This window comes from Lepidochelys olivacea, assembly GCF_965140295.1.
Source record: "Lepidochelys olivacea isolate rLepOli2 genome assembly, chromosome: 4".
Lineage (NCBI taxonomy): Eukaryota > Metazoa > Chordata > Testudines > Cheloniidae > Lepidochelys > Lepidochelys olivacea.
The window spans coordinates 105,379,589-105,404,513 of record NC_140414.1 but is presented as its reverse complement, the minus strand read 5'-3'; the positions used below and the strand labels follow the sequence as shown (position 1 = coordinate 105,404,513).

The window sequence follows — 24,925 nt, the reverse complement described above, 5'->3', positions numbered from 1 at the left end:
CCATTGTCTATAGAGTCAGGATTTCTGACTTCCAAATGTTAATGCAACATGCAAGAGCAAGAGGAGCCCACAAATAGCATAAAGGGGTTTATATATCTCCTTTGTAATTTTACAGATTTGCTGTACGTTTTTTCTCTAAAGCATCACCCCAAAGGTCACTACTTTCAGTTCCAAGTGCTAAGCACAATTCTTCAACCTGGCCTTCTGTAATAGAAATCTAGCGCTTCATAACAAACAAAGACGAATCCTTGCACCGTTTTCCCTGCTGGAAAGAGCAGAGGAATGGGAAAGTCACCATACATGACAGATACCAGTCACACCACTTAATTCATCTCTCACAAGTGCTCAGATACCATGGTGAGGGCACAGTATAAGAGCCTGAGTAGAATAGGGATATAGAGTGCTGCTTAAATTGAGCTATGCAGTGAATCTGCCAAGTTTTGCAAGTTTGACATCCTTGACAGAAATAGTTTTACACATGATTTCAAAGCTCTCCTTTGAAAAAAAGAAATACCACCTAGATTGCCTATTCTAGCTCTTCCTCTGGAGCTTGGCAGTGCACTGCAGCTGCAACATCCTGTTTTAACAATCTGCAGCTGGATAAACATAGTAACTGCAGAAATAAGGGAAGCTAAGATGTGAGCAGTAGGTATTAGTTAGGGGAACTATTTACATGATTTGGTCACTTTTCCCCCTTTTCTGTGTAATATATGTGAATTTCTTTCTCTTCCCCCATGTATATATCTATTTATGAATAGAAACCAGAGTGTTAAACTCATTCATTTTAGCTTACTATTCACTTTTTCTACTTTGAATTTCATACTAATGTAAGATATTTACCTCTTGTGCATTTCTCACTCCCAAGTGTTTATCATGATGGACAATTAGGACTAGCTTAGTATATGCACAACTGCTCTACCTTATCTTGACTTCTTTTAAAAGAACTTTTTAACTTCAGCAGCAGACAAATTGGTTGACACTATAGTAAATAACAGAATTATAAGACACAAAGATAAACATGATATGTTGGGAAGGAGTCGACATGGCTTTGGTAAAGGGAAATAATGCCTCACTAATTTGAATTCTTTGAGGATGTCAACAAGCATATGGACAAGGGTGATTCAGTTGATACAGGGTACTTGGATTTTCAGAAAACCTTTGACGAGGGCAAACATTAAAGGCTCTTACGTAAAGTAAGCAGTACTCCTGGGGAAATTCTGCACCACTGTGCAATGCAGAATTTTGCAGAAATTAATGGTTTTTTGCACATAATTTCCTTTCCCCCCACAGAAATGGGCTGCAGTGCTGCTGGTCGCCACTAGGGGTCAGCTGGGTTCTGGGAGGGAGGGGGCTAGTGTCTGGGCTGGGGGGACCATGGCTGGGTTCTGGGAAGGAGGGGGGCTGGTGTTTGGGCTGGGGGGGCCCATGGCTAGGCTTGAGGGGAGGGGATTTGGGTGTATTGGCTGTGGGGGGCCCTGTGGGTGGACTCGGAGGGAGGGGTTGTGGGAGGCTGGCCCCCCGGCTGGGCTCGGGGGTGAAGGAGGGTGCAGAGAAACAGGAACTGGGTTGGTCATAGGTGTTTCTTTAACACTCTACTCCTGTGGGAATTCTTGTGTGTGTCTGTGTTTTTAGAGAGACACATGCTGACAGATATTTTGAAATAAATTACCAAAATGAAACTGGCATGATTATGTAGTATCATTTTGACAAATAACATTTGCAGAATTTTAAAATATTCTGTGCAAAAATTTTAATTTTTTGGTGCAGAATTTTTAATTTTTGGTGCAGAATTCCCCAGGAGTAAAGCAGTCATCGGATAAGAGGGAAGATCCCCTCATGGATCAGTAATTGGGTAAAAGATAGGGAATAAAGGTTAGGAATAAATGGACAATTTTCACAGTGGAGAGAGGTAAATAGTGGTGTCCCCAAAGGATCTGTACTGGGTCCAATGCTGTTCAACATATTCGTAAATCATCTGGAAAAAGGGGTAAACAGCAGGGTGACAAAGTTTGCAGACAATAACAAATTACTCAAGATAGTCAAGTCCAACACTGACTGTGAAGAGTTACAAAGGGATCTCACAAAACTGGATGACTGAGCAACGAAATGACAGATGAAATTCAATGTTGATAAATGCAGAGTAATGCACATTGGAAAACATAATCCCAACTCTACATACAAAATGAGGGGTCTAAATTAGCTTTTACCACTCAAGAAAGAGATCTTGGAGTCCTTGTAGCAAGTTCTCTGAAAACATCTGCTCAATATGCAGCTGCAGTCAAAAAAGTTAACAGAATGTTAGGAACCATTGGGAAAGGGATAGCTAATAAGATAGAAAATATCATACTGCCACTATATAAATGCATAGCACGCCCCCATCTTGAATGCTATGTGCAGTTCTGGTCACCCCATCTCTAAAAAAGATATATTAGAACTGTAAAAAGTACAGGGAAGGGCAATAAAAATGATTAGGGGTATGGAACTGCTTTCAAATGAGGAGAGATTATAAAAGACTGGGACTCTTCCATTTAGAAAAGAGACAACTAAGAGGGGGAATAGGATAGAGGTCTATAAAATCATGAATGATGTGGAAAAAGTGAATAAGGAAGTGTTATTTGTTACTTCACATAACAAAAGAACCAGGGTCACCCAATGAAATGAATAGGCAGCTGATTTAAAACAAAGAAAAGGAAGTATTTCTTCACACAGCACACAACGCGCTGTGGAACTTGTTGCCAGGGGATATTGTGAAGGCCAAAAGTATAACTGAGTTCAAAGAAGAATTAGATAAGTTCATAAAAGATAGGTCCATCAATGGCTATAGCCAAGATGGTCAGGGATGCAACCATATGTTCTGGGAGTCCCTAAACCTCTGACTGCCAGATGCTGGGAGTGGATGACAGAGGGTGGATCACTTGATAATTGCACTCTTCTTTCATTCCCACTGAAGCATTTATCAGTGGGCACTGTAGAAGACAGGATACTGGGCTAGATGGATCATTGGTCTGACCGAGTCTGGCCCTTCTTATGTTCCCCTGAATCTAGCTGAATCCATGGCAGCTGAGCAAGTGTACTGCCTTCATGTGGTGCCCCTGTCAGTAGCTAAAGTAGATGACACGCGAAATTGGAGCTCAAGTTCTCACTGTGAAATGTGAAAGACAAATCTGGCCACTCACAACTAAGCAACATGGTTTGAATCATAAACTGTAGAAGACATTTAATTGGATTTGGTCAGATAATGAATAGATTTATGAAAATCATCATAGGTTTATGAACATTCTACTAAATTGCAAAATGTATCAAGCAGATGATTTGTTAGAATTTATTTGCTCAGCTCTATCTAGCATATATATATATGTAGCTATAAATAGACACCCTAACACAGTGGTTCCCAGACTGGGGTTCTTGAACCCCTGGGGGTTTGCAAAATGTTACAGGGGGTTCCCGGGAAAAAATTCCCTAATGGCGGCCAGAGGTGTCCCTCGAGGATCCTGGGCAGCACCGGGCCAGCAGCCCGGAGCCCCTGGACTTCCAAAAGCTAAGCAGATCAAAGCAAGCATATCTATCACATTGAGGAGCTTTAAACTTCAAGACTCCTTATAAGAAATGGAAAGGGAGCTGGATATTTTTTGCTTGTTTTTAAAATTAAAGAGGTAGCTAGTATTGTTTTTAAAAATTATTATGAAGAACAAGTTTAAGCTTTGTTGTAACCTGCGTTGTTTGCCTGGAGTGCTCAAAACCTGAATGCTTGTGTAGGAGGAACTCTTTGAGTTGGCTTCTTAAATACCTTCATACTGTTTCACATCTGATACTCCTTGATGAAACATAGGAGCCTTGTCTTATAACGGGCTTATTCAAAGTGATACAAGCTACGAAAGTGAGATCTTGGAAGAGTGTTGCCATTTTCATAATGTAATAAAAATACTGTAATGATAAATAATTAGTAATAAATAGTATGTAATAAGCATGTCATTAAAACAAATTTTATATTTCCAAGATCACTGCTTTTATAATATATACTCAAGTAAAGGAGAAAATCCCTGGAAACATTCATTTTTAGGAGGGGGTTTGTGAGACTGACATTTTAGTGAAAAGGGTTCACAGGTTGTTAAAGTTTGGGAACCACTGCCCTAACGTAAGGAAGTACTTCTTCATACAATGCACAATCTACCTGTGGAACTCATTGCCATGGGATGTTGTGAAGGCCAAAAGTATAACTGGGTTAAAAAAAGAATTAGATAAGTTCATTTGAGGATAGGTCCATAAATGGCTATTAGCCAAGATGGTCAGGGATGCAACCCCATGCTCTGGGTGTCCGTAAACCTCTGACTGCCAGAAGCTGGGACTGGATGATGGCATGGATCACTCTTCTAATTGCCCTGTTCTTTTCTTTCCCTCTGAAGCATCTGGTACCAGCCACTGTTGGAAGACAGGATACTGGGCTAGATGGACCATTGGTCCAACCCTCTATTGCCATTCTTACTTTCTTATAATATTTTGCACAATTCGTACCTGGATAGTTTTCATGCAATAATAGGGTAATAAACTTTCCTGCTTCATGCTGTAAATTGATTGCAGCAGTTCTGTGACAATGCACTGCATAGGGGATGTGGCCAATGGAAAGGTAGTGTAGCCAGAATGCTTCTGCACTCTAGGAATAGCTAGCTGCCTGAACGGCCTCATAATCTGGGGGTAGTGGAAGACAAGCTTGCCCAGACCTGAGAATCAGGTCAGTAGAATTTCAAAAGGATAAAACCAACCATCTTCTATAGAAATTACTCTTAAATCTATAGTGTGCAAAAGGTGATTGTCCTTCCTATAGAAGTTCTAAAACAGCCTGAAGAACTGAATATAGCACTTTATACTTGCTGTGTACCAGCTATATGTTGTTTTTAAAAAATATTATGGAAAAGAGTGAGTTCTCTATTAAACTTCATAAGATAAATTGGGTGTGGGTGTAAATGTCACAAACCGTGGACCCTTTCAAGCTTTACATCTCTAGATCAAAAAATAAAAATAGGCAGATCTAGATAGGAGTGACACTTATTTGAGTAGTCTTGTACAAGCAAATGACCCAGTGAAAGACTTGTTAAAATGAATGTTCTGTTGGCTGCTGCTAGATATACTGCCTTGTTAAGCACCTAATAAAACTATAGTAAATAATAATTAACATAAAGTAGGAAGAACTTATATCTACATCCAGACTTTGGGTGTGATCTTCTAAGATGCTGAGTAGCGTGAGATAAAGGTTTTTTTTGACAAATAGATTTTTTTGGTTGAAAAATGCATTTGCCTGTGCTCTGAAAATGGATACAGCCACTAATTAAGAAGATGAAAATATATTAGATACTTTCCTACAACATAGCTTGTCTCAAGTAACAAATCAAAGGCATGTTACTGGGAAGTTTCTGTATGATGAGCGTTGGTTTCATTGGGAGACTCAGCTAGGCTATGAAAACTACAAGAATAGTTCTTCGAGTGATTGCTCAGGTGTATTCCACAGTAGGTGTGCGTCCTCGCCGCGTGCACCGGTGCTGGAAGCTTTTTCCCTAGCAGTACCAGTAGAGGGAGCACTGCTGCACGCCCTGGAGTGGCGCCTCCATGACGTGGTATAAGGGGAGCTGCGCGCTCCCCCCACCCTCAGTTCCTTCTTGCCGCCAGTGAAGGTGAGTCGGAACTACTCTGCTCCAGCTTAGCTGTAGCTCGTCCCCAGAACTTTTCCGTTCACTTAGTGCTAGTACGTGTTGTTAGTTAGTTCTTTCAGTCAGTTCAGTTAGCTAGAGTACCCAGGCCGGGGCATGCCTCGGGCTTCAAGTCGTGTGGCACTTTCAGGCATTCTATGCCAAGAAGTGACCCGCACGCAGATTGCCTACATTGTTTGAGTGAGACTCACATCAGCAACCGCTGTAAGATTTGTAGATCTTTTAAACCCTGAACAAAAAGGGAAAGAGACATTAGACTCCAGGCCATTCTCATGGAGTCAGCGCTGAACCCGGCTCTGGCGCACTGCGCCGATTCGGCTCCCGGCACCGCAACTTTGGTACGTGGTGACCCTTCGGTGCCTTCCACTAGCCGGCACCACTCCCCATCTACGGGACACAAGAAGCCGAGGAAAGGCCCGTCATCGTGAGAAAGTAGGGGCAGAGGCTAGACCCATGTCGGGCAGCCCTCGTTCTCCTCCGGCCCCTAGGCCTCCGACTCATGTTGAGCAGAGTAGCCTGGCCGCGTTGGGTCAGGCCTCTCCAGATGTCGAGAGGCCTTGCAAGCGGCTTGAGACGTCATGACCATGCCGGTACCGGGGGTGCCGCAGGTGTCGGGCCCACGCTCCAGAGGCAAACCGCCGCTGGGCTCCCCACAATCACCCCCAGCTCAGCGCAGGTCTTGGTCAGGAGACCGCTCCCGACCCCGCTTGCCAACCAGCAATCGTTTGGGATGCAGTCCTCGTGCATCGCCGTCAACGCCTGCTAGACTGTCTGGTTGGGTGCCGTCCAAATGGGGCTCTCGGCACCGCTCCACACTGCGGAGCAATTACCGATGTGACCGAGAAAGGAATTGCAGATGGTCACCAAGTTGTCGGGGCTATCACAGTCACTCACGGCACAGGCGCCATTGCCGCTCCCAGTCAGACTCCTGCTCTCGCTCCCAGCTGAGACACCGCCCCGCAGCTCGAGGTGTTGATCGATGGCACCGCACCGTCGAAGGTCTGTGTGTCAGAGCAGATTGCGGAGCAGCAGCTGTGAACGGTACTGTGTTGGGGTTGCGGTCCCGTGGACAGCTGACCTGGAGAACTTGGACCACTTTGCCAAGTAAGCTCGGCGTGTGGACGGCTGCCGACTTTCTAGGAGGACTCCGAGCAGGTTCGAGACCCTGAAAGGGCTAATCGCCTCGGTCTCAAAATTCCCTGTGACAATGGCCAGGGTGTGCCTACAGCTCCTGGGCCACATGTCAGCCCTGTGATTGCCTCCCTTCGGTGATGGTCCTCCCCAAGCAACATGTCTCGGCCCCGTCACTAGACCTAGTGTCCAACGCGTCAGACCTGGGTTGGGGGGCCCATATGGGGTCTGTTCAGACCCAAGGGCTGTGGTCGACCATGGAGTTGTCCCTCCACATAAACGTCAGGGAGCTCAGGGCAGTATGCCTGGCGTGTGTGGCTTTCTGTTCACACTTACAGGGCAAGATAATCAGGGTCCTCACAGACAACACGGCCTTGATGTGCTACATCAACAGGCAAGGCCGGACCTGGTCCTCGGCCCTCTGCCAAGAAGCCCTCAGGCTGTGGGACTTCTGTATAGCCCATGACATCTCCCTGAGGGCCTTCCACCTGCTGGGAGCCCACAACACGCGGGCCGATTGTTTGAGCAGGGATTTCTTCTCTCAGCACAAGTGGTCTCTCCACTCAGAGATGGCTCACCAGACCTTCCGAGCATGGAGAATTCCCCAGGTGGACCTGTTTATGACGAAGCAGAACAAGCTTTGCCCCCAGTTCTGCTGCAGGGGGGGTTTGGGATGGAGTGCTATCTCAGATGCCTTCCTCCTGCTGTGGTCAGGCCAGTTTCTCTATGCGTTCCCCCCCGTTCCCTCTCATCAACAAGGTCCTAGAGAAGGTAAAGTTAGACAAGGCACGGGTCATCTTAATCGCCCTGGCAGCATTGGTACGGGACCCTCATGAGCTTAGTGGTGGCCCCGCCGTGGCCATTGCCTCTCCGCCTGGACTTGCTCTTCCAGAACCGAGGCCGTCTCCTCCACCCCAATTTAGAGACTCTCCACCTCATGGCGTGGCTGCTCAATGGCTAGGCGGGGAGGAGCAGGCGTGTTCAGAAGGGGTCCAATGTGTCCTCCTGGAAAGTCAGCGGCCATCCACACGCCGAGCCTACTTGGCAAAGTGGTCCAGGTTCTCCAAGTGGGCTGTCGAGCGGGGTGTTTCCTTGATGGCTGCCCCAATTCAGCTTATCCTGGATTACCTCCTCCACCTTAGGACCGAGGGCCTGGCAGGGTGCACCTGGCGGCCATATCGGCCTTCCATCCGCCGGTGCAAGGTCGTATGGTGTTCTCCCATACTTTGACCAGACGGTTCCTCAAGGGATTGGACAGTCTTTTCCCATATGTTAGGTCCCCTGTCCCACAGAGGGATCTAAACTTGGTGGTGTTCTGTCTTACGGGACCCCCCCTTCACACCTCTGGCCACGTGCTCCTGGTCTCATCTTTCATGGAAGGTGACCTTCCTGGTTGCCATCACGTCGGCCAGGCGGGTATCGGAGCTCAGGACTCTGACCTCTGGACCCCCTTACAGTTTTTCACAAGGATAAGGTCCAGCTCCGCCCACACCCCGCGTTCCTCCCTAAGGTGGTCTCTGCCTTTCACATGAGCCAGGACATCTTCCTGCCTGTCCTCTGCCCCAAGCCTCATGCGTCCAAGGAAGAACGCCTCCTCCACATGCTCAATTTGCGTAGGGCGCTGACTTTCTACCTGGAACGGACTAAGACATTCAGGAAGTCTTCGCAACTATTTATTGCTTCGGCTTAGTGCATGAAGGGGCGGTTGATCTCCACCCAGCGCCTCTCTCGCTGGATCACCTCATGCATCCGCACCTGTTACAATCTGGCAGGAGTTCCTCCCCGCCACCAATCATGAAGGCACACTCGCCACGGGCACAGGCCTCGTCAGCTGCCTTCGTGGCCCACGTCCCAATTCAGGACATATGTAGGGCCTGCCTGGTCCTCTGTTCACACATTCACCTTGCACTATGCGATTGTCTCCCAAACCAGGGACGACACCGGGTTTGGTAGGGCTATCCTCCATCCCAGGAATCTGTGAACGCCTACCCACCTCCAACAGATATAGCTTGGAATCACCAACTGTGGAATACACATGAGCAATCACTCAAAGAAGAAAAGACAGTCACCTTTTTCCGTAACTGGTATTCTTCGAGATGTGTTGCTCATGTCTATTCCACATCCCGCCTTCCTTCCCCTCTGTCGGAGTTGTCCGGCAAGAAGGAACCGAGGGTTGGGGGAGCGCGCAGCTCCCCTTGTACTGCGCCATGGAGGCACCACTCCAGGGGAGTGCAATGGAGCTCCCCCTACGGGTACTGGTAAGGGAAAAAATTCCAGCACTGGCAAGCATGCACACCTGCTGTGGAATAGACATGAGCAACACATCTTGAAGAACACCAGTTATGGAAAAAGGTAACTGTCTTTTTTGCGGTCTGGAGATTTTTTCCATGTTGCAGAATTGGCTTATGGTTGTGTGGGTTTTATCACCATCAACCCAGCATCCAGGAGGTCTGGTTTTGGGATTTATATTACAATTGTTGAAATGTTGGCAGGTTCCAGTGCAGTTGGTGGGTTACAAAGTGTCAGATTTGAGGCCCTGTAACCCAGTGTGCCAGCATGGCGAGGCATGGTGAGAGGGTTTGCCTCTGACTATCATATAAATTGTGACACTCCCCCTCCCACAATCACTCTCGTGTTGAGGAAGGGAACATGATGGGGTTTTAGCTTCCATTCAGGGTCTTAGGACAGGTGTGAAAGTGTAGAGGTGACAGGGCCTTCACACTCACCCTCAGGTTGGGATATTGGTGCCCATTGAGAATTGCACTGAACCAATCCAGACAGGCAGTTCAGCTTGGCTACCCCAATTACGTAAAGGTTTTCCAATAAAGTTGCAGCTTCTGCATTGAAATATGCTATGGGGTCTGTGTCTCACTGTTTGTTTCTGTCCACATCAATGTCTTTTGCTATTGTTCACAATCACAAGAACAATCCTGGTGAGTTAGTCTTGTGAAAAATGTGTCCATGAAGCCCTCTTTAATTTCCTTTCTTCTTCTGGTCATCCAGTCTGAGCAGCAACATTGCCATGTGACTGTTCCCCAGTCGTACACTGTTAGAGAGCTTATTCCTTCACTCTCCCACTTCCCTGGTCCTTCTCACATGAACAGAGAGCAACAATACCCGAAGTCCGAAGGTGCAAACAATTAGATGTTTATTGGGGTGAACTTCCAGCAAGCTTAAATACAAGTTCCTTTTCCTTATTTCCGAATCCCAACTTACTTCCTGTTTGCCCCTAATTTATATAGTAATATTCTTAGCTATACCTTAACCAATCATTCTACTAAAATTTAACTAACCAATCCTAACATATTGTAACATGATTATGTAACCAATTATATCCCACCACCTTAATTAGTTTACACCCAGCAAAATTAATTATACAGCAGACAGGAACAATCACAGAACCAGACAGAGATTATACAGACAAACAATAGCAAAGTGGGAACTATAATGGCAAGACAATACAGAAGTGAGGATTTCACATCCCAGTATTGATAAGTGAGTTCTTGCCAGACAGGATGCTATCAAACTAAGTTTTCTTTTACATTTTCTAGGCACTTCCCTTTCTCTGGAGCTGATAGGCACTATCAGGACAGGATTGTATTCCTAACAGCCCAATAGCACCTTCTTTCCATGAGACTACTTTGGAATGTGAGGATGTGACCGGTCGCTTCCCAGCTTATGGCTGCCTCTGTCGCTTAGCCAAAGGCCTTAGCCTAAGAACAGGGCCCCAGACTGTCACAGTAAGAGAAGGACCTTACATTGGCAGACAGTGATTTTGATTCTTTCTTTTATACCTCTAACTAGCCAAGTGATAAGAATACACCTAAATTCTTAAAGTACAGGCCTTTACAGACAGGCCTGAATATCTATATCCTAACACTCACCAAAAACACTCTAAGACATAGTTTGTGGACATGGTGTTTGTAGAGTGTTAGAACAGTTTCAAAAAACAAATTAATACAAAAACATTTGTTTATGGATAAGAGAGCAAAATATGTTGAATAAATTTATTGTGAATAGTTGTAGTCTTTTGAACACTAGATGGTGGTGTTTCTCGTGCTAGAACAGTTGAGAGTTCATATTAAATTTGTATGCTACTGTTTTGTTTTCTCTGTCTTTCTGGTGTTGTGTTCCTAGTGGAAAATGTAGCTTCTGATCTTAGTCCTTTGGTGCATTATGACTTGCTACAGTATTTCTTCTGAGAGCAGAATAATCTGGTTCTTCATTAAGTTCTAATCTTTGTCTGTTTCTAGGGAATGACTAAATCCTCAAAAGAAACATCACAAACAATCCTTTGCAAATGTCCAAAAACTTTTAGAATTCCTGGATTTGTAAGTTATGCTTCTCTGAGCCCCAACTTGCAGTCAGATTCACACTGACTGTCCTTGCACCTGTATGGAGCCTCATTGATTGTGCTCAGAAACTGTATGTGTAAGGGTCTGCTCCTCTGGATCTAATTTCAGGTGTGGGGGCCTTACTTTGCTAGTTAGCCCTCTTTCTTAAATGGCTGAAAAGATTAAATTCTGGTGCAGCGGTATATTTTCATAGTTTTATTTCCAGTTTCAATTCTTGATTCAGAACATAATTTTTCAGAATTTATCATAATGGCTACATATTCACATAATACATCAAAAATTCTTAGTAGAGATTAACATAAAAATAAAATATCAGGTTGAAATAGACGTGTATATAATCTCCTGGAATAAATGGTGGGGAAACAATCCATTTTTTGTACTGAAAGTATCTTGCTGGCAGCTGGGAGTGGTGTTTTGGGCCTGGTCTACACTAGGCAGGGGGATCGATCTAAGATACGCAACTTCAGCTATGAGAATAGCGTAGCTGAAGTCGACGTATCTTAGGTCGATTTAGAATCACTTAGTTCGCGTCCTCGCGGCACAGGATCGACGGCCGCTGCTCCCCCGTCGACTCCACTTCTGCCTCTTGCCGTGGTGGAGTTCCAGAGTCAATGGCAGAGTGATCGGGGGTCGATTTATCGCATCTACACTAGATGCGATAAATTGATCCCCAATAGATTGATCACTACCCGCCGATCCGGCGGGTAGTGTAGACGTGGCCTTAGTAATAAGAGGGCTAATAAGATTTTTATGACAGCTCTGTCAGTTTCAGATTCAAGAATGAGTGATGATCTGTTTTGGGATGGGTATTATAGTGGGGTATAATATAAGAATAAAACCATAATTTCGGAGAATGAGAAATTCAGTATTGCTTAACAGTACTCAGAATTTCAGATGGAACCAAGAGACTACTTTTCCAAAGTAATTATACAGCACTTGGAAATCTGACTCCTCACGTGTAAGAATTACTTCAGTTTTTTTCAAAAAATACAAAAAAAGAAGCATATTAGAAATAAAATCTTTTCATCGGGTTTCCAACTCTGACAAATTGTAATCGTGCATAAGATGGACTATATTATAGCATTAATATTACAGCATATTGGTCCTAAAAATTACTTCAGCTCTATAGTGTTAGAAAAGTCTTGGGGAATCCTGTTCTTCAAGCTTGCCAGTTTATTTGGTAAGTGGATAAACAAAGCCTATTTCAGTTTTTTCATCTATGCAAAAAACCAAAACATTAGCAACTATTTGTAAAAATACTCATAAATTCATTTAGCAACAGTGCATAATGGCAAATATTGTAAGGATTGTATTTTATTTCTATATTTTTTGCACATAACTCAGAAAATGAATACAATTTGAGTCAGTGAATTATTTACTTGAAACTTTCTTCCACCACTGTTTTAATAGCCCTTGTTTTCCTGCAGAGAGAACTATTATAATTTGTTTCTTGGGTTACAATAGTTAGAAATCCTAGTATAAATATGTAGTAGGAGGTTTTACTATTACCTAACTATAAGAAGTCTTATCTTCTTATGTTTTGTAGCTTTATTTACCACAAAACCTTCCTCAAAGAAAATTTCTTCTCTACCTTAGTCTTACTTAAAATCTGTTTTGGGCTATATCTACGCTTAAAATGCTACAACAGCACATCTGCGCAACTGCAGCACTTCAGTGTAGATGCTACCTACACCGACAGGAGGGATTATCCTATCAGCATAGGTAGTCCACCTCCCCAAGTGATGGTAGCTAGGTCGATGGAAGAATTCTTCCATCCACATAACACTGTCTATATGAGGACCTAGGTCGGTTTAACTAGGCTGGTCAAGGGTATGGATTTTTCACAACTCTGAGCAATATAGTTATGTTGACCTAATTTTCTAGCATAGATCAGGTCTTAGAGTACTGCACACAGCTGGACCCATGGGGAAGAAAATTCTAAGACCCATTTCATTCTACATTTCCTAATTATGATACTTTATTTAGAGAAGACGAAGTATATGTAACTGTTTTGTTCAGCTGTGAACTCTGAAAAATATTTCAACTCTGCAGAAGGCTAGTAGTCAGAGAGGTTTATTTTCTAGATTCCACTCTTTTATAATAATTAGTTGCTCCAAGAGTGAGTCACACCCTCTGCCGGATGCCTTAAACTTGATGGGTCCTACTAATTAACATACTTTGGAATGTATCTTGTTTTTTGGAGCCCATGTAATGTATTGTCTTTTCAAAGGAGACAGATCTTTTTGAAATAGCTTTAGTCTCAAAACTCAGGGTATGTCTACACTTACATTTTATAGCGCTCCAACTTGCTGGCTCAGGGGTGTGAAAAATCAACCCCCTGAGTGCAGCAAGCCTGAGCACTTTAAAGCGTGAATGTGGACAGGCTCCGAGCGCTGGGAGCTGCTCTCCCAGCGCTTGGAGCTAATCCCCTTGTGGAGGTGGATTACCAGGAGGTCTCCCAGCGCTCGCGCGTGACCACACTCGCACTTCAAAGCGCTGTCGCGGGAGTGTTCCCGCGGCAGTGCTTTGAAGTTTCCAGTGTAGCCATATCCTCAGAACAGTTAAGCTGAGAGCTGACATTGGAACAAAAGAGTTTAGAGTTTGAAATATTTGAGAGACAAGTTCGGTGAGGTAATATCTTTTATTGGGCCAACTTCTGTTGCTGAGAGAGACAAGCTTTTGAGCTTATAGAGAGCTCTTCTTCAGTTTTCTTCCCTTCAGACACATACTTGTTGATAGCTTTCATGTGCCCACATTGACCCGCTGGGCAGGATTATGGGTGTAGACTTTTTTCAATGAAAAATTAATCTGTTTTGGGCAACTTAGAAATTCTCATGAAAATGTCCACCTTTGTTGAAAAACTGAAAATTTTCATGGAAATTTTCTATGGAAATAAGAGAAATTCCATGGAAAATGTAGACAAAAGTATTAACCTAAACCGCCCTTGTTGCAATTTAAGCACATTGCTTCTTGGCCTATCCTCAGAGGTTAAGGAGAATAATTTTTCTTCCTCCTTGTAACAACTTTTTATGTACTTGAAAACTGTTATCATGTCCCCTCCCAGTCTTCTGTTCTCTGGACTAAACAAACCTAATTTTTTCAATCTTCCCTCATAGGTCATGTTTGCTAGCTCTTTAATCATTTTTGTTTCTCTTCTCTGGACTTTCTCCAATTTGTCCACATCTTTCCTGAAATATGGTGTCCAGAACTGGAGACAATACTCCAGCTGAGGCCTAATCAGTGTGGAGTAGAATGGAAAAATTACTTCTCGTGTCTTGCTTAAAAAACTCTCTTGCTAATACATCCCAGAATGATGTTTGCCTTTTTTGAAGCAGTGTTTGATACATTGCTGATTCATATTTAGCTTGTGATCCATTATGATCCCTAGATCCCTTTCTGCAGTACTCCTTCCTATGCAGGGATTTCCCATTTTTCATATGTGCAACTGATTGTTTTGTCCTAAGTGGAGTACTTTGCATTTAGACTGTTTGAATTTCATCCTATTTTCTTCAGACCATTTCTTGAGTTTGTCCAGATCATTTTGAATTTTAATCCTATCCTCCAAAACACTTGCAATCCCTCCCAGCCTGGTATCGTCCACAAACTTTATAAGTGTACTCTCTATGCCATTATCTAATCATTGATGAAGATACTGAACAAAACCAGACCCAGAACTGATTCCTGCAGGACCCACTCAGTATGCCCTTCCAGCTTGACTGTGAACCACTGATAACTACTCTCTGAGAACCAGTTATGAATCCACCTTATAGTTGTTCCATCTACATTGTACTTCCTTAGTTTGTTTATGAGAAGGTCATGCAAGACAGTATCAAAAGGCTTACTACCGTCAAGATATATCACATCTGCTGCTTCCCCTCTATCTACAAGGCTTGTTACCCTGTCAAAGAAAGCTGTTAGATTGGTTTGACATGATTTGTTCCTGAGAAATCCATGCTGACTGTTACTTATCATCTTATTGTCTTCTAGGTGTTTGCAAATGGATTGGTTAATTATTTGCTTCATTATATTTCCGGGTACTGAAGTTAAGCTGACTGCTCTGTAATTCCCCTGGTTGTCCTTATTTCCCTTTTAATAGGTGGGCACTATGTTTGCCCTTTTCAGGTCCTCTGGAATCTCTCCCATCTTCCATGACCTTTTAGAGATAATCACTAATGGCTCAGATACCTCCTCAGTCAACTCCTTGAGTATTCTAGGATGTATTTCATCAGGTCCTGCTGATTTGAAGGTGTCTAACTTGCCTAAGTAATTTTTAACTTGTTCTTTCCTCTTGCTTCTACTGTATTTGTTGAATGTTTTCTTGTTACCCTTTATGTCTCTAGCTAGTTTAATCTCATTTTGGCCTTTCTAATTTTGTCGCTACATACTTGTGTTATTTGTTATATTGATCCTTTGTAATTTGACTTATTTTCCACTTTTTGTAGGACTCATTTTTGAGTTTCAGCTCACTGAAGACTTCCTGATTAAGCCAGAGTGTTCTTTTGCCATACTTCATATCTTTCTTATGCAGTGGGATAGTTTGCTTTTGTGCCCTTAAAAAAACTGCCATCTCTCTTGAACTGTTTTCCCCTTAGGCTTGCTTCCCATAGGATCTTACCTACCCTGAGTCTGCTGAAGTCTGCCTTCTTGAAATCCATTATCTTTATTGTGCTGTTTTCCCTCCTACCATTCCTTAATATCATGAACTCTACCATTTCATGATCACTTTAACCCAAGCTGCCTTCCACTTTCAAATTCTCAACCAGTTCCTCCCAATTTGTCAAAATCAAATCTAGAAAAGCCTCTCCCGTAGTAGCTTTCTCCACCTTCTGAACTAAAAAAATGTCTCCACCCAGGAAAGCATTTTATGAATTTAAATTAGAGTTTTATATCTAATTTTCCTAGAGAGGGCTATTTTTCATTCACAGTGCATTAAAGTTATATGGGTTAGATGCAAAGCAGGGTCAACAAAATCCTATAAGGTTGGCAAGTGAACAGGGAAGCGGATTCCTTCAATTCCTACTAATAGTATGCTTAGATATTCAGGTTGTGCCTCAGTGCACTTGCTATCCTTTTATAGGTCTTGAAAGCTGCACATTGTTTAACTTTTTGCACTTGACAGTTGAATTCACTGGAATGTGCACTTCTAATTACTTTCAAATGAATTATTCTGCCTTTTATCTCTCCGTTCTTTGCCTTCCTTCAAAACATTTGCAAGAAAGATTGAAACGTTCAATTTTTTAAAATGGTCCTTTGACTCCTGTTCTGATTCTGGAAGCCATACTGCATGGCCATCATTGACACAGTCGTATGTTCATGAACACTGATAAGGGCTGAATTGTCAAGTGTCTGTTTTCTTTTTGATACAGCTTCCAAGGGTTACATGCACATTCTGCCCAGTAAACTAAATGAGTGACGCCACTGTGCAAACTCTAAACAAGTCATTTGGGCAGTTAGACATGTTCATTTTGGCTTCTCAGTTTCCTGCCACATTGCAGCATGATCATGGGAGAGAAGGTAAATTAGTGTATTAAACTCTGTCTGAGAAGACTAAGATGTTTGTTTAATGTCTGATAACAATAATAAGAAAAAAAACACAAGAGGAGCTGACAATCGTAAGGGGGAAACTGATACATTCTTAGTGGGATTAGAGGCATGGTTGGTCACCATGATAATTTATCTTATAATTTCCATAATCTCCATATTTTGCGTCCCTCTTTTATAGCCTTAAATGCCATGGTTTAAGTTTTTCTGTCTGAAGATAACCAGGATCAGTTCTGGCAAAAATGGGCATGACATTTTCTCCGTTCCTGCAGTTTAAAATTATTGGCTGAACTGAAAGCAAAAACTGTCCTGTTGACTAGTTAATATCCCACACTGATGCATGTTGATATGATGAAGTTTTTTATTGGAGAATTCACAAGAGCTAAAATTGTTTAACTAACACGTGCAGTGAACTAGAAGATGATCTGTTGTAGGTTTTCCCGTGCTACTGAAGAAGATCAACATGCTCCTGTTTTCACTGAGAGGGGAGGATGTACAGATTAAAAACAGGAAGATTGGAATTCTGATCACATTCTCTGGGTGTATTTACTTCTAACATTATGGAAGAGTTAGAAAGGCTCACGTACGTGTGTTCAATCAGTTTTGCCTGGTGTTTGACAATCTGTGTTCTGGAACCAAGCAACCTCAAACTGCGTTTGCAAATAATATGATGCTTCCTTATCAGAATGTAAGCAGGGGAATAGTCCTGCTCTTATGGGGAACTTTCCTGGCTTCTGCACTACCCCAACGAAAGGATCTGAGTCCTTGCTCCCACTTCCTTTACCCTGCCCTTGAGGACTCCCCTTCCACTCTCCTGTCTGGCAGAGTCCTCGTAAACCCAACAAGGCTGGGCCCAGGATTCCTGGGGGGCTCGACCCCCAACCCTGCTGTGGTCACCTAGGACAGGGCCTAGGGTATCCCCACTCCAGGGTACTCTCTCTGCACTGGGCACTTCTCTGACCCACTGGCCATTACATACAAGTTAAAGCAAATGCAAGTTATTTAATCAACAATTAATTTTAAAAAGAATAAGGAAAAATGGGAAAGGTTAAAGGAAACACATCCACCTGGGAACATCACAAACAGTGTCTCTGGAATGCCAGGGCAGTTCACAGTCTGTTCCTTGTAAGTCCCAGGCCTTCTTCTCAGGCCCTGGCTGTGCTGCAGGGATGCTGTGGGTTGGACACTTGCTCTTGTGGTGGCCACACGCTCTCAGGCTCTAAGTGGTAGGACCCTTCTTCCCAGTGTCGCCCCCGCCCTGTCGGGGTTACGATCCAAGCCTGGCCTGCAGAGTCTCTTGGCTGAGGCGTCTCCCTGTGCTGGGGCCCGCTGCCCAGGGTCCCCCTCGCTCCCCTCAGCTGCTCACCGCACCCAGCTCTGGACTTCTCCAGCCCCAGCTGCACCACTCTGTCTCAGCGCTGCTGCTGCTGCTGCTCTGCCTCCAGCTCCCTGGGTTGCTTTTCTGGCTCCTCTGGCTCTGGTTGCTGCAGCTCTGCTCCCAGGACAGGATCTGCTCTCTCTGGGCTGCTTTTCTGGTCCCTCTGGATCTGGCATAGCTCTGCTCCCCAGCTTAGCTTGAGCCCCACTCTGTCTGACCCAGGCAATTCCAGCTCCGGGAGCTCCCTGGCCTCCTGACTCCCTGATTAGCCTGCCCGCCCTGTCATTCAGGCTGACCTGGAGCATTGGCCTCTCCCCATTGTTCCTGGGGGCTGTCAATCTCAGGGTCCTGATTCCCTATCGACCCTTCCCCCTTTTTAGTACTGGGAGCTAGCCAACCAAAACACCCCCACTGAATGTTAGTAAGGGGGCAACAGTCCCCTTACAAGAAGACAGATTTCTTCCTGAATAAAATGTTTGATAGAATATCTAACTCTAGAAAAAACGTGTAAACTATTAAGGATATCTATCCTCCCCAAAAGACATGTTTATCTTAATACAAAAACATAAAGAGGAAAATTATCACAGCAGATACACATCGTGTAAAGATTTTGCTAGTTGCACCACTGTTGCTTATTTCATTAAAATTTTGTGACAGTTTGATATGAACTCAAACAATCCGTTATATTTGTGTGTGTGTTTGCATATGTGTAACGCAACCTGAAAGATCTGAAATGCGTTATTAAAAATGTTTTGTGTTTAAGGAGCCCTAAATCAGTTACAGAATTTGGGCCTATTTCTATAAATTGATTTTCCTGCTCCAGCTCAGAACTTCCCGTATAAAGCAGAGTTATGGTGGCAGGGAAAAACTTGAACTTGAGTCTTGGCATGGAGATGACTTTTTACCCCACCTTTTAAAGTTTTTGCAAGAGATGACACTCTAAATCTTTTTTTTCTGTAGCAGACATTTGTATTTTCAAATGTATATTTGTCAACATTTTCTAGTTCCTTTTGGGACTATAAGTAATTGCTACTAAAGTGTCACAGATTTGCCTTTTGCCAAATTTACTTTACCATGAAATTCACTGTTTTCTCTTAGAATAGGGAATATTGCACGTACTTTGGTAATTTACATTAAGTGCTAAGAGCAAGAATAAGGATTTAAATTGTGCCCACTGAAGGTGTCTCTAGTTCCAATCCTCTACTTTCTGTTGTTACTACATACATCTCTGTTTAGATCTTGAACTTCAGGTAATACTGCATAAGCACTGTGTGGTGGAATAGGTGGTGTTTGCACAAGCCCTTTTGTCTCTGACTCTTTGGGAGGAGAGACTGACAGTGATACAGTTTATAAAAGCAGAAGTCAGAAGTTGAACAAGTCAGTTATGAGTGAATTTCCAAGTTCAGAGGGAGTGCCTGTGGGCAAGTGAGAGAAGACTGGCTACTTAGAGACTGAGAGGTCAAGGTAGTGGCTTTCCAAACGGAATTTAAAATGCTGAAAACCTTTCTATTTAATTAACTTCTAGAAGGAGAGAATTGCTGTGGCCAGGTCTACACTGCAATTAGACACGCATGTCTGGCCTGTGCCAGATGACTTGGGCTCGGCCCGAACTCTGGGACACTCCCACCTCACAGGGCCCTAGAGTCCAGGCTCTAACCTGAGCGCAAATGTCTGCAGCGCAATTAAACAGTTCCTTAGCCCGAGCCCCCTGAGCCCAAGTCAGCTGGCACAGGCCAGCTGTGGGTTTTTAATTGCAGTGTAGACATAACCTTTGTGTTTTTAATTTCAAATGTATGTTGCCGTAGCCAATTTTATTAAAAAAAAAAAAAAGTGGCCCTCTGAACTACCATTGAGAATATCTGCTTTCAGGAATGTCCCCTGCCTAGGAGCTAGTTTGAAATAATATGCACAGAGGTACTTGGCCTTGACTGGGTAGAGTAGGGTTTGGGTCTACTTTACTACTTTTAGAGCAGAGCATTTCCTTACATATGTAGCCACAGAGTCACCTGGCTCTTCCCTTGGGATAGGGTGTGCAGCCATTCTGTTTGGCTGAAGGGAAAAGTCCCATGGAGACGGCCTTATAGTTGGAACTTGGGATAAAGAGATATATATTTTCAGCCACAACTATGCATGGGAAACATGACACACTGGGGGGGAAATGAGTTATTTTTCCTCTAGATACTGCATACATCTAAGGCTAATGAGTCCATCAGTGTAGCAATATAAGATGGCTACACATCAGTGGATGGGTGAAATTAAATCTATATATAGAGAGGATTGACAGATGAAATTAATTACTGATGTTGTTGTAGCAGGAGTTACAAAACAAAACCAAAAAAGCTAAGTACTTATTTTGATAAGGAACAATATTGTTCAATGTTTCGCTAAAAATAAAGAATAATTCCTCTTATATTCTCATGATGCTTTTTTTTTTTTATTCTGTGACCGATTTAAGAGTTCTACTATAATGAATTTTTTAAGTGGGCTATTTGCATGCTTGACTTACTGCAAAAGGTATTTAAGTAAACAATCATAAGTGAAAAATTTGGTGAAAGGGAAAGGTAACGTGACAGAAAAGCTAGAAGCTAGAACAAACACTTCTTGAATGTTGTTCTGTTTGCATTAGTTGTAGGGGTTCATGACTACATTACTGAATATTTACATTGGAAACTGGTATTCATCCCACTGTATTATGAACTGTATTGGTGCTGTGTTTATGCAGTTTAAGGTTTAAGGTGCTGTGCTTATGCAGTTTAAGGTTTGTGTGTTTTCTGTGTCAAACCTAGTTTAGCTATTTTTTTATATACTAATTTTGATTATTTTAAAATCTCCGAGACACACCAGCTTTCAATAGCTAGCGTATGCTTCTGTAATTTATTGAAGTGTCCTGTTATAAAGCTTTACTTAGCAGGCCACTGGATAAGTATGTGGTTTTAATGTCTTTATAGTTTTGAGAAATAATGGGCCAGTCTCTGGCCTCTGCTACAGATCCTTTGAGTCACTCCAGTGGTGCAAAAGAGCTGCAAGCTGCCCTAAACTGGCAGCTGGTGAAATTTTGCCTGGCAAAGCCATTTCTCTGCCAGCTCCGCTCCCTCTGGCATAGGGAGTGTGTTGGGTAAGGGAGGTGCTACAGCACTCCTTGGCTGGCATAAGTGCTGCTGTAGGGTGGATACAAGCCAGTATAACTTAGAGAACAGCCCTGAGGTACCCAGATAAAGGTGCTGTAAAGGGGTATAACTTTGGGCCTCCTTTTTCACCACCAGATAGTACTAACTTGAGCAGCATGCTACTAGAGTTGAGGATAAAGCTAATGATTATGCTCAGATTCCTCTCCTTGACCTGGTTTATGTCTTCACTCCACCAACAGATCCCTCATGAAAACATAATTCTTCTATGAGGATATGTTATTGTCAGGTTCCTAAGGGACAATTCTGCACATCACCAAAAATCTCTACCTTTTCACCCTTAGTTCCCTTCTTGGAGGTCTCAGCCAAGTGGTCAAGGACTGACTGCATGTGTCTGAAGAACAGTTTCAACCCTCAAAGTTGAATTCCTCTAGGTCAGAGTTGAGAGACATGGGCAGGGAGGTACACCGGGCCCTCGCTAGAATGCGGGGCTCGGGATCCGTACGTGGGGACTGCGTTACCATGGATCCGAATTTAAATATTTAAATTTGGGATCCATCGCCACGACCATGCTATATGCGGATCCGCGCTCTAGTGCTGCGCGCTCTAGTGAGTGTCTATTGTATTAGAGAATCTGGCCCATCTACTGCTTGTGCTATGTCTGTTCTTTGGTAAATTACCGGTAATTTATTTCAGTCTGGAGTATTAGCTGGGAGGAAGAGAAGGAAATACGAAAATGTACAATGCACAGTCAGTCTGTGAAACTCCTTGTCAGAGGATCTTGTGAAGGCCAAGACTAGAACAGGGTTCAAAAAAGAACTAGATAAGTTCATGGAGGATAGGTCCATCAATGGCGTCCCTAGTCTCTGCTTGCCAGAAGCTGGGAATGGATGATAGGGGATGGATCACTTGATGATAACCTGTTCTGTTCATTCCCTTTGGGGCACCTGGCTGTGGCCACTGTCAGAAGACAGGATACTGGGCTAGATGGACCTTTTGGTCTGATTCAGTATGGCTGTTCTTACGTTTTTATGTTACCAAGCCTATTTTTAAAAGGAGAGGGAGGGAGAAGTGTGTTTTGTATCCGTGGTGTCTATGGAATTGATACTGGGCTGTTTATAATTTTTCCTGAATGGAGTCCCATATTTTATTTGCACAAATGTAAAATATGTCAAGTAATAATAAACAAACAGCTAGCATCCTGAACTGTCTGGCCTATTAATTAGTGCATCTGATCTCCTGAAAATTTGTGGTTTATTGATTAGAATTTCTAATAGATAAGTAAGATGAGCTGTGTATGGCTGGAACCCTGCACTTACACAGAGTCAATGGGGCTACATGTGGTCTGCTCGCATAGAGCCCATTGAAGAAACAGGATTATATGGTATAAGTACAGTACTCAAACTGTGAGATAAAATAGTTCTTAACCACTGCAGAATGGTATTCAGCGCTATTTCCAACAGACAGGAAATACTGGGAACAGAAAGATATTATCAGTAATAAAATGCTGGAACTGAAATTTCATAAGGCAGAAATCAGGCCCATATTTCTCCAGTTTTGCTTCCCCTGAAGTCAGTGTCTGAAAACTCCCATTGATACAAATGGCCAATATCAGCACCTGGATTAAACATGTTTAGATTGGATGGTGTTCAAACTGGATGAGAGAGAGACACATGAAGAAAGAATAAAGATGGGTTAAGAGTGTGGAGACTTTAAATTTACATTTGATAACAACCGTGCCTAAACACATGGATTTCCCGCCCCTCTGCCTCCCTCCCCCAAGAGACAGTAACTTCCAGGAGTGGAGAAAAGTCAAAGCTTTAATGACAGATCTCAGTGAAACCTAAGACTGTAATTTTTGTCATCAAGAAAGTGAAAATGTACCTGCCAGGATTTCTTTTTAATTGATCTGAAGTTAAGGAAAGAGAGCCTGAATCTGACTGAGTAGATAGAAGATACAGATATGGGCACAATGCAAGTTTTGCATGTCCAATTAAGCATGAAATTCCAGTTTTAGGTTTCCAATACAAATGCATTGTTTAAATAATTTAGCCCTATCCTGGGAACAAAAGATAGATTTACAAAAGGGCTATGCTAGGCATTCTCTTGACACAAGTGTCCAATATTCTGTACACCTGCGAGTGCAAATATGCCTCTGTGTGCGCTTCAGATATTCGAATACCTACACCAGTACTTCAATAGTTAAGCACCTATACACACAAATATTAACACTTGCATGTGCAAAATCTATTGGTTCCACTTGCACTTCAATAGGTGTTTAGACTATTGAGACTGCTTATGCGTAGGTTACAGTGTACACAGTTTAGATGCATACATAGTACATTTTTTACATGTGCACAAGTGGCTACTGGGCCTTTGAAAATGTGCCCTTTTGTTTAACTGTGAAATCTAAATGGGTAATGCTCATTTCTGTCTCTTAAAGATTACTCTGAATTGGGAGATCTTCCACCCAGGTCCCCGTTAGAACCAGTTTGTGAAGATGGCCCCTTTGGGCCAGTGAAAGAAGACAGGAAACGGACAACTCGGGAGCTTCGAGAACTGTGGCAGAAAGCCATTCTTCAACAGATACTGCTCCTCAGAATGGAAAAGGAAAATCAAAAGTTGCAAGGTTAGTAAAAATTTTGAATAGATCCTATTTTGTATTTTGTAAAATTTTGTATTTTGTAAAAAATGTTAATGGTTACTTAAATAGATGAGGTTCTGGCCTTCCTATTAATTTCTTTCCCTATTCTCCATGTCCTCCATTTTACAGAAAGCCCAAGATTAAATTTTATTTGTTGGGTTGGTCACTCCTCTCTGATTTGAGGTGAGATGAGAGGGAGTCCAAAGACCGTTTGGGATTTAGAGGAGGAGAGCCTCTTAGCCCTGTCAAAGACACTAATGGTGAGCGTGGCCACGATAATCCTCTGAAGACTTCTGAGGGAGGGAGCACCTGGTACCAAGATAATGTGTGAGGAAGGACAGGTTACTCCTGCCCCTCCCCCACACACCCCTGGATAAATCTCTGAGTAAGATGTGTGGAGAGGAAGGGTTGTCTGTCAAGGCGGACAACTGTATAGAAAGAGGCCTAGGGTTGTAGGAACTGCAGTAGTACTGAATGGAATCCTCTTTCAAAGCTGAGCAAAAGCTCTTAGGGGACAGTGAAACCTGGGTGCAGGTTTCTGTGGTACCTTGAAATCTGAATGGATGATTGCCCTTTATGATGTGCACTGTGTTGTATTTCCTTAAGCATCTACTTGTGTTTCTGTACTTGCGTTACCTTTTTTAGAAAGAATCTACTTCATTCCATTATTAGCCCTTCTTGTTTTAAGGATCAGGTTGTTGGTATTAAAATCAGGTTGACTTAATTTGGTGTCTCACTACAAAGTCAGAATATTGAGATCTAGGGTAAAATTTTCAAAAGTGCCTGTGTCCCATTTTCAGTCTTGACTTGGGGGTAGATTTTCAAAAGTACACTTAGCACCTAACTCCCATTGACTTTCAGTGAGAGGTAGGCACCTAAGTGCCATTTGTGCCCTTGAAAAATCAGCCCAAGTGACTTCTAACAATGGGACTTAGGTACCTGAGTCACTTTTAACAATGTTATCCGTTGTCCTGGGTAGCTGTGATGGAGTGGTCATTGGCTGATGGGTTGGAGTTTAATGGGGGGTGGGGTTAAGGAGCTACAAAGCT

General features: G+C 43.1%; 1 protein-coding gene across 4 annotated transcripts in view; it reads left to right on the top strand.

The window, feature by feature from the left end:
* TBC1D1 (TBC1 domain family member 1) overlaps nucleotides 1-24,925 on the top strand; it is a gene marked incomplete at its 3' end in the record, with an annotated part of 200,274 nt that overhangs the window by 125,838 nt on the left and 49,511 nt on the right. For all 4 annotated transcript variants that reach the window (XM_084625705.1, XM_084625704.1, XM_084625708.1 and 1 more), the window contains one exon: nucleotides 23,676-23,861. In XM_084625705.1, the coding sequence (XP_084481831.1) occupies nucleotides 23,676-23,861 (186 nt within the window). The remainder of the gene's footprint in view (nucleotides 1-23,675; nucleotides 23,862-24,925) is intronic.